The 10,627-nt window shown below is 41.1% G+C and overlaps 1 protein-coding gene across 2 annotated transcripts in view; it reads right to left on the minus strand.

Moving 5' to 3' along the window:
• Positions 1-9,655, minus strand: part of LOC110506685 (rhombotin-1) — a 31,420-nt gene extending 21,765 nt beyond the window's left edge. Inside the window, exon 1 of one of the 2 annotated variants that reach the window (XM_036964015.1) lies at positions 9,404-9,655. Coding sequence is in view for 1 of the 2 variants with exons in the window: in XM_021586477.2 (XP_021442152.1) it covers positions 8,837-8,858 (22 nt within the window). In the remaining variant the exon portion in view is untranslated. Of the gene's footprint in view, positions 1-8,836 lie in introns of both variants that reach the window. The other variant, XM_021586477.2, reaches the window with a different exon arrangement.
• Positions 9,656-10,627: the final 972 nt, after the last annotated feature.

Raw genomic sequence — 10,627 nt, forward strand, 5'->3', positions numbered from 1 at the left:
TAACCGAAAGGTCGCTGGTTTGAATCCCCAAGCCGGCAAGGTGGAAAAAGCTATCGTTCTGCCCTTGAGCAAGGCAGTTAACCAATTGTAAGGGGAGCCAACTGATCCCCGGGCACTGATGACGTGGATGTTGATTAAGGCAGCCCGCCCACACCTCTCTAATTCAGAGGGGTTGGGTTAAATGCGGAAGACACATTTTGTTTGAATGCATTCAGTTGTGCAACTGACTAGGTATCCCCCTTTCCCCTATTAGCCTGCTGCTAAATCAACCTCTTTTAGCATGCTAACTCACCCTCTGTTAGGCTAGTTCTCTGAATCTGCTAACTCAATGTCCATTAACCTGTTAACTGAGCCTCTTTCAGGCTAGCGCTGAGCCATCTACCTCACCACAGTTCCATTAGGGCGACTGCCAGCAAGGCTGTCAATAACCCGGATGATGAATGCATCTTCATATGTGTGAATTCAATTCATTTTTTCACCGATTGCATTAGCATTTGAATAAGGCAATAAATCCATCTATTCTCCAACCAGATCTTTTCAGAGTTTGATAAAGGGGACAATCGTATCTGCCACTTCATGATTCCTGGCAAAATGTAACCATTAGCACTGTCACAGATGCTTTCCGCCATCCGGCACGGAATAATGCCCAAACACATTTTAGCCCACATTAAAAATGCATTCAGGAGGCATAAATGTAGCCTCTAAAGTTTGTGTCACTCCCAAGGTCAGGAAGTGATGTATGAAATCCCCACTCCCCTGCAATTACAGCACACTTATTATTTCAAAGGATATGCCAGGAGACAGGTGTGCCATTCAGGGTCCGCGGTGAGTCGGAAACGGAGGGAAAAAAGAACCCCACACTGTGGTGAGCCATGTGGGGCGTGTAATGTTGAATAATGAGAATACGCCACAGGGGGCAGTTGTTTCGGGGAACAGGCCTCCAACGTCATTTAAGCAGCCCTCACTCCTACACCATGGCTCTGTCTCCTTATGGGGTCAATAATGCGCCAGGTTAGATGTACGGCAGGAGTGTAGGGCCTCAAAGGCCCCGGGATTGTAAGGGGAACCAAGACAGGGTGGTCGCCATTGACAGTCCACACACTGATGGTAGGATTTGCATTAGGCAGGGCCCTTGACCTACTGCTGTGGTGTGTTCGCAGGCTAGGAATGCTGTAGGAGTTATTGATATTAGCTTCTCCAGATGTCTTTGTAATAGCCAATGTTGTTTCATCACAGTCAACATCTTCGATGTGTTACGCCTGCCATTCTGGTCTTTATTCTTCAATGCCATTTTTAAAACCATAGCACAACTCTTGAGTTAAATGAAATGGCTATTCCATTATTGGGTTGTCTAGTCCAGGGGAATCTGTCACGTGTTGGTGTTACGGGGACAAAAAACCCTTGCCTGCAAGAGGATGGGTGTGTGCGCGAGCATGCTTGTGTGCATCCGTTATGTCTGCGCGTATGTGTGTACATGAATAGACGCAGGGGGTTATTATGTTCCACACTCCGTTACCAATTTCAATTAAAGCTGACCACAATAGTATGTGTGCATGGATCTCAGCTGCCACTCACGTCTAATGGATCAAACTGTGGTTGTGTAAGCAAACTCATTGTCAGCAATGATTAAATCCTCAACTTCAATACCCGCTGCCCAATCTCCCCGCTTTCAGGAGGGGAAAATAAACCTGCAATCACAGCCTTTAATTAGTTATTCAACATTTGACTTTATTGAAGGTCAACCAATCAGATATTGTTAGTTCTCAGCAAGCACTCTATGCTGTTTGCTATTTGTCTCTGTTGTGTTTTAAGTAGCATTGCCCTCCATTTCTGTGTAGACTGGTGTACTGTAGAGTTTATGTCTCTGAAGTGCTTGACCTGAATACATTTATGTGACATATTGTTTTGGCCAACAATAGTCACTTATAGGCTTTACATTTAAAATGATTAGTATCAGACTTTATTTGAGAGTACTTGGAAGTGAAAAAGCTTTAGTTTCCGGAACAGAAAATAAACAGATATCTACCTTTAAGATCTGAAGTACTTCTGTTGGAAGTGGTTGTTCTTTAGCCTGTCCTCTACTCACTGCATGCCTCCTCCTTATCCTTCAGAATGTACCTCAAATGTGAGGCAGCCAAAAGTGCTGCACATCTTTCATTATGAAAATGGTATCAGTACAGCAACACCTTTAAAGGAGCACGTCTGAAGGGTTACCGTTTTCAGAAGCTAAAATGTCCCAAAACATTAAAGCACCTCCCTCATCAGAATGCCAAATTGAACTCACATCCTCAACTGAGAAGCAGTACCTGAGCCATAATTGAGTCACCACACACACACACAGCCCAGGGTTCAATAATCCCTAGCAGCTTCCAAGAAAACTGAGATCTCCCTGGAAGAGAGAAATACAGTTGAGTTAATGAGTACCGCCAAAGGCCTCCACCCCTACTGAGCAACACACACGCCAAGTAAACATGAACCAATACGTATCAGGGGACTATTTCAGGAGGGATTATACAAGGTCTTGCAGTTAATAGGCATAACGGCAGATCAATTTGTTTCAAAATGGAAACGTGTATGCACAAACAGACTGGTACAATTATGCCGCAGTATTCAATTCCCACAAATTATTCTTTACAGCGATCACTAGCTCATTTAAACATTCAACAAAACAGCATTCCTTTTGTATGTCTAAATATCTTTCAAATCCTATTTTGGACCTTTTTCACTGCATTGTGAACTAACAACCTGTTACTGTAAAGTCCAAGGAGAGAGAGGTTGTTGCAGTGACAATACAAGACAACATTTACCAGTAAATGTAACACATGAAACCAATGTACTGTGCAAGAGTATCTGTGCAAGAGCAGTCCACCTCAGACAAGGCATCTCAGCCTTGCAGTGAGAAGTGAGTGATTCCTGCTATAACCAGACGAGTCGGGAGAATAGTATACACTTTTAAGACCAGAGAAAGTCAATTAAAAACCACCAACTGTAAAATCATCAATATGGAACTGTATAGCCTCTCTCAGTAGAGCATACACAGCATGTACTATTAGGCCCCTGCTGCAGGGCTACTTGAGACACCATCAAGGAGATTTCAAAAGGACCACAATGTGAAGCAGAGTAACACTACGTGTGTATGAATCAAAGGTCAGCAAGCATGTATGACTGGGGCATTACCTCTGTCTGAACACTGAGCGTGTCTGCATTACCTCTGTCTTAGAATTAGGATTTACAATACTAGAATGGACATTAACCTTATGATTTTTTATTTAACCAGGTAGGCCAGTTGAGAACAAGTTCTCATTTACAACTGCAACCTGGCTAAGATAGCGCAAGGCGACACAAAACAATACAGATTTACACATGGGATAAACAAACGTACCGTCAATAACACAATAGAAAAGTCTACATACAGTGTGTGCAAATGTAGTAAGAATGGGATAAAGGTCAAACATTTTGGTAAAAGAATTGGTCAACCATGGTTTGCCAGCACTGTGATAAGATTGTGTAACATTATGAATTTATCTGCACTATATGTTTGTTAGCTAGCAAGCCAGCTATCCAGTTTTAGAGGAAAGATTCCATACATTTCTCAAATGAAGTGCCATTATGCCAACATTCCATTCAAACAATGCAGTCAATCCACTGGTTGAAATCAGTTGATGGGACTTAGACAAGATGTAAATGCAACAAGTACTGATACTGTATCATATAAATAGCCTTCACAGCTATCCAAGAAAACTAAAATAGAGACATTTATGGTCTGTTTACATTTACACTTGTGTATAAAACATTAGGAAGACCTGCTTTTTCCATGACAGACTGACAAGGTGAATCCAGGTGAAAGTTATGATCCCTTATTGATGTTACTTGTTAAATCCACTTAAATCAGTGTAGATGAAGGGGAGGAGACAGGTTAAAGGAGGATTTTTAAGACAATTGAGACATGGATTGTGTATGTGTGCCATTCAGAGGGTGACTGGGCAAGAAAATATTTAAGTGCCTTTGGTAGGTGCCAGGCGCACTGGTTTGAGTGTGTCAAGAACTGCAACGCTGCTGGTTTTTTAACGCTCAACAGTTTCCTGTGTGTATCAAGAATGTCCACCACCCAGAGGATATCTAGCCAACTTCACACAACTGTGGGAAGCATTGAGTCATAGGCTAGCATCCCAGTGGAATGCTTTCACACCTTGTAGAGTCCATGCCCTGACAAACTGAGGCTGTTCTGTGGGCAAAAGGACATGCAATGCAATACTAGGAAGGTGTTCCTAATGTTTTGTACACTCTATTTTAGAGGTTATTTATACATAAATGTGTTATAAAACCAATATAAACTTCGTAATTATATGACAATAATTCCATTACACAACTTCTGATACATCACACCTTACTTTCATTTTCCTGCATAAGTCAAATCTGGATTATGTGTCTACTGGCATTCTTTCCAATTAGAATGGTTTGGATTTCTCCCTGATCAATATGGCTGCCATTTTGGAACTTGGGGTTTATGACATCGAGATCCTATTAAATTACTAGAAGGGCTATGTCTGAATGCTGAGCATGTCTGCATTCATCTCAAGACTCAAGGTGAGAAATAAGGTTGTTTTGAGAGGTCATAAAAGTTGGTCTAAAATAATCATTCATCTAAAAAGGTTATCTGTGTAACGTTGGAGTGATGGAGTAGGTATCCTTGGAGCTTTAGAGAATTCCGTGTTTACGGACATTGTTTTGCACCCCCCCTCCACCACGCACTATTTTGAATAAAACAGGTGGATGTTGTGAATTGTGGGTTGAGAAAAATTTCTAACGACAACAGAAACAGACATTGTCACTCTTTCTTACATGATGCATAGGGAAAATGGATCTTAGTTGTAAGAAGTTGTAATATAACGTGAGAGCATGTGGCCTCTGGATATGATAAATGGATGCTCGAAGAGCTCAGGAGTGCATCATTGAGTTAGTGTGCCTCTCTGATGAGAGCAGCCATTTGCACCAGAGGAAGGTGGGTGCACTAGGATCTTGCTTACACGTGTCTCAGTGCCCATTCAGCCCTTTGAGCTCCACTGAAATTATGGGAAAGGACATGCATCTTCTGCAGTCACTGATGTGAAACACAATTCTGATAGGGATCTGGTTTGGGGTGGAAGATATCATTGGGTCTGGTGAGAACTGTGTGTATGCAAGGTCATAGTAGATCACACTGAATCAAGCACTCACTGTTTAAAATGGTGAAATTAAATTTACTGACATCAAATTCAGTATGTTGGAAGTTCATATTTTTGTTGAAGTGTCGTGTTGCATATTGAACAGATAGAGAACAGTTATGGCAGTATAGGAGTGTATGCATAGAGCGTAGAGGGCACAAGTAGCGAGTGAGAGGTGTGAATGTGTGGTGTGTTTTCCATGCCTACATCACATTGGAGTTCATACATTGTAATTGAGTTATAACTGTTGTATGAATGATATCCCTTTGTAAACTGTACATGTGAGCCATTGCATAACATGTCTTCATTAGTGATAATAACGAATCATTCAGGTTTACAATAGTAGAATGGCAAGACATTTGACCAAGCAAGGTTTACCAGACAGTTGTCCACTGATACGTCAGTGATATCCCCACTGGACTGGGAGGGTATTCAAGTGAAAGAGAAGAGATGTGTTCCAATAAGGAAACAGGGGGCATGATAAACCATCTTAATAACTAGATGTGACCACACAATATGAAATGTTGAAATAAACTTGTAACATTGTTTAGAGCCCAGGGCAAAGGATACAGGTGCAATTTCAATATTTGAAATTGGCAAGTTTAATTTAGAGTAAGAACAAGCCAATAAGCTGAAAAAGTAGAGAAAATTACATTCCTGAGGAGAAAAAGTGAAACGACTTAAGAAATGTATGAAAGTAATCTCCAACTGGAAATTAGAAATCAAACCGCAGAAAGGGAATAACAGAAAATAACTGTCCACTTTCTAAATCAATATGACATAGCTACAAGACAGAATTACCATGGTAACTCCGGTAAAGAATGAAGCAATTCTTATTATTTCAAAATAAAAATCGGAGCCTGAAGCCCAAGTTTTATTACAGTAGCCGACAGATCACGTCTCTGTATTCATTTGAAAAACATTGCTTTATGAATGTACACATTTCATTGGACAGGCTTCTCACGGGGTCGGAAATTAAAGCGCAAAGGTAACCAAGAATTTATCATCAGGTTTTAGGATTGGAGGTTCTCTTCAGCCCAGGTTCTTAGAAAGCCCAGTGGTGCGAATGATCAGCCAAAGACATGTCTACAATGAGGACCCAATTATTTCTGCTGCAGCTGATAGTTCCTAATACCTTGAAGGAAAGAAAATGGCTGAATTGCTTTTTTTCCACTAGAATTAGAAGTCAATTGGGAACTTTATATTAGAGGGCAAAAATAAAATGTTCACCTGGAATATTTGGGGAAGGTGGTGCCATTCATTTCTAGAGACATACATATTAAGTAATTTCAGGATGTGGTGCTTTCACACTACACATCTTCAGAATACCAGATGTGTGGGGGGGTGGTATAGTTAGCTAGGAACAGAATGTCTGAGCTGGACAGAAAGCCTAGTTGATATTCATGACCCACTTGGTATAGCACTACATGTTAGTGATACGAGCAGGTGGTTCCAGTCCACCATCACTGTTTTCACATTTAATGTCAACACACACACAGCTCATACATGGGGAAATGGTAAAGACCTTTAAACCAATCAATTCCATTACAACGCTAAGTAACCCGTTATTACACTGGAGCTGGATGCCAATGTGAAGTTGAGCCTTGTAGTAGGTCAAACATGAATGTAAAATGTGTGAGTGTTTAAAAATAGGTGGAGAGGGAATTGATTTGTATCCTACTTTCTCAAAAGAGATTTCAAAAGTGGGAAACAAGATTAGCTTTTCTCTAGAAGAGAGAGCTGTCTGGTTATTTCCCTAGATCGTTGTGAGGCATCAGACCTCCTAGAGACTTCACACATATTCACAAGTTCAGCATTGTTAAAGCCAAAGTGTTTCAATAAAACTCAGGCTGTCAGACTCAATATCTCATTTTTTCCCTAAGACAAAATGCCATCATGAGAATAAGTTTCCAACTTATGTGATTCAAGGCAGAAAACAAGATCTTAAAGCTGCATGGTGGTCTTATCACATTACTGTAGGCTAATATATGCAGCATTTAAGAAGTATGCTGAACTGCCAAGTAGACCACACACACAGTAGCCTAAATGGCTTTATGCTTAGTATGGACACTGTAAAATGCAGGCAATGTCTCTGAGCCAATGGATCGCTAACAGCCTGCTCTAGCTATTGGAAAGCACAGATCCAAGCAGCGCTCTCTCTCCCCATCCCTGCCAAAATGCCAGCGCACTTTGTCGGCCCCAGCAAGCAAAGGGTGAAGCTTTTAGGCAATGAGCAGCAGGTGATCTCAGCTTTTCTGCAAGTCCTAATGCTCCTAAAAGCCACTCTCCCTGGTTCTGTAATTGGGCATCAGTAGTTAATGTAGTATTGACTGCATTACATGCTCCTGTGCATCCTTTCCCACTAATGCCATTTGCATCACCTTGTACATTTACCATATTGCTTAGCCAATAGCTGTTAAAAGCATCTGAATCATGAATCATATTGGGAACTTTTAGTAAGACAGACATCAAAAGGAGACAATTTACAGTTGAGTTAATCTGGGTACATTAGCACAACATGGATTCAGCTAGACAGACCAATTTATGTTTCTACTGCAATCCCTTTATTGCTTTTTAGATGGGTAAGTGAAAGGATGCTCAGCTAAGAGATATGAAATATCAATTTTCAAACAAATAATGGGTCACAATTGCAAGCCATTACTTTTTTTGTGTGTGTGTGTGGGGGGGGGGGGGGGGTCTCTGGCTAAAACCAAATGTGTGATGACAGTATTCTCTGAGATATGACAAGAATAGTCTATTTTAGGTCCTACAACACTGAGAGAAGGTATTAAGTAGCCTACCTATTAAGAATACAGACCTCACCATAGATCAGCTACACAAGTGATAGAAAAAACTACTTTGGATAGCACTTATACACAAACTGATAACAGAAGTTAAGTGATCCAGTTTCACAACAGTTTTTTCCAAGTTTGAGGTTTTTGGTTAGCTTTATCTTTTTGTATGCATTGTATGAAATATGCTACAAAATATACATTTACACACAAAATAGGACGCCAAGAGAAACAGGTTTGCTCTAAAGTAAAAATGTATGGGATTACTTGTTCATTAACCTACATAGCCTATTTCAAAATAGACAGGTATTGCATTAGGAAAGGAAACTGCCATCCCTATTGCATGGTGCTATCCAAAATTTGCAATCAAGTTAAAAGCACTCGAATTGCATCTCCCATCCTGTGCTGATGTCAAAGAGCTGCTTCGGTAACTTCAGAGGATGCGAGGAGCACTTTAGGCAGAGGGAAAGTGGTACCATGTTTTACAGCCGAGTTGTGTTGCTAAGGTTGCAATGCCCATCATGTGAACAGTCATCACATAAAGCTCCAAATTGCAGAAGACATGTAGTCTTTCAGAAAAATAGGCGTATGTGTATGTATGCGAGTGCTGAGAACTTATAATGGATATTGAAGTAAAATAGCAAGGTTCTTCACGACAAAAAAAACGCAAATAATTACCACCGGGTATCCAAATAAGTCTACTAGACGTGTCTTTCGTAGACGGGGAATGTGGGTTAACATATATCCTGAGGTAGGCTGGGTTATCTACCTAGTACAAAAACAAACACTGTTCCAATGTGACATCCAGCTGAAATACCCATCGTCGGGGGTGTTACTCACTCTCTTCCTTGTCCAACACCATCGTCCTGAGGAACGAGGAGTCCGGCTCCAGACGATCCGTTCTCGGCTCCAGCAGGCTTCACTAGTCGGTGTGCGCAAGGCTTCTCTTAGAAATGAGCTTTGAAACAGCGACCGAATCGTCCTTATGTGTTCAGCAAGCTGAAAATTCACGAACGCTTGGCTTGTATCTGCGTTAGTAACGGAAACCTTTGTAACATGAACGCGGGTTTGAATGTTATTCTAGGCAATTGATAATATAATGTATCGTGAAAGAAAGTGTCCGCGCTCAGTTTACTCTTACTAAACACAGAAAATTGCCTCTCCGGACTAAACTGCAATTTACACCCGTAAAACAATGTTGGTTGGTCTTCGTAAATTCCATACGCAAACAAAGAATGGAAAGCAGTAAAATCTCCTGAATCTAACTGTACTCGTATCAAACGCTTAGACTAGACGACAGAGCCCTCCGCGCTGTGAAATTCTCTCCCCGTTCTCATTTGCTCCGAAACTGTAACTATATTCAAGAAATCCAATTCCAGACCTGACAACTGCTAAAAGCATACTCACACTGCCTTTCTCTCCAATTTATGTGCTGCGCCCGCTCCTGCTACGGAATAAGTGCGCGCAGTTCCCAGAGACCCTCAGATTCCCCTGTTAATTAAATCAATTCATTATGCTCAGATCTGATTAGCAGCCCTTCCCCCCTCTTTGAATCAATTATTCAATACACAAACATAATTGCTTGTGCCAGAGGTGTCTAAGTATTAGCTTATTTAACTCCAAGGACACTAATTACCCCTAGGGCAAGGGAACTTTTCTCATTAATTCTGACAAAACACAAAAGCACAGCTAAGGGAAAGTGTGCATGCGTGTGTCCCGGTGTGTGTGTTGTGCGCGCTCGGGTGTGAGTGGTCTGTCTGTGAGTGCGTGTGCATGCGTCAGTGTGTGTGAGTGAGGGTGCCAGCGTGCGTGTGCCTGTGTATGTCCGTGCTTGCGTGCGCGTGTTTGTGAGTGTGTTTGAGAGAACAGGAAAGAGCAAGACAGAGACAGAGACAAACATACAGTTTTACTATGGAAGGTTTTACATATTGCGCACTACACGTGCATATCATTTATTGCTTCCCCTCTCCATTATTTTTTAGGATAGAATAGAAAACGCATAACTTATTGTATTTATCTGGATATTTCTGGGAATATAACGGCGTGATTAGTGTGTGGTCCAGACCCACTTATCATACATAGATAAACAGTCATTTTATAAGAGACAGCACAACAGATGGGCTGCGTTTTGATTAGTGGGTAGATAGGAGGTTCAGTTTCGAATCTGCTAATTTAATTGTTGGCTGTTATTGCCAAAAAGAAAGTGTTGCTACTGCTTAATGGTGGAACCTTAAATAGCAGTACTTTCACTTGCATTGCGGAGACTGGTAACCAATTAAGGGGGCGATCCAACCAAGATTAGTCATTTAGAGTGGAGTATGCTAAAACAATACTGAATTGTCAGCAGGCTTTATCTGCCTGCGGTTTATGCTCAGTCTGCCTTAACTTTTTGTTTTATTACAATGTAATTCATTACTGATGGGAAATTATATATATAAGCTATTATATTGCTTGACCCCCTTCAGTATCTGATCTGATTTGGGAAGCCTACAATGCCTTATATCCTTATAGGTGAAATAGAAGTGATCTACAGTGAAAATGACATGGTAAAGCACGTTGAATGTGATAACGTAGTGGATGGCTTGTGGTGTGTACCTTTACTGGAAGCCCATAGCTATATTTAAATTACAT

Source organism: Oncorhynchus mykiss, chromosome 26 (assembly GCF_013265735.2).
Source record: "Oncorhynchus mykiss isolate Arlee chromosome 26, USDA_OmykA_1.1, whole genome shotgun sequence".
In the NCBI taxonomy this organism is placed as follows: domain Eukaryota; kingdom Metazoa; phylum Chordata; class Actinopteri; order Salmoniformes; family Salmonidae; genus Oncorhynchus; species Oncorhynchus mykiss.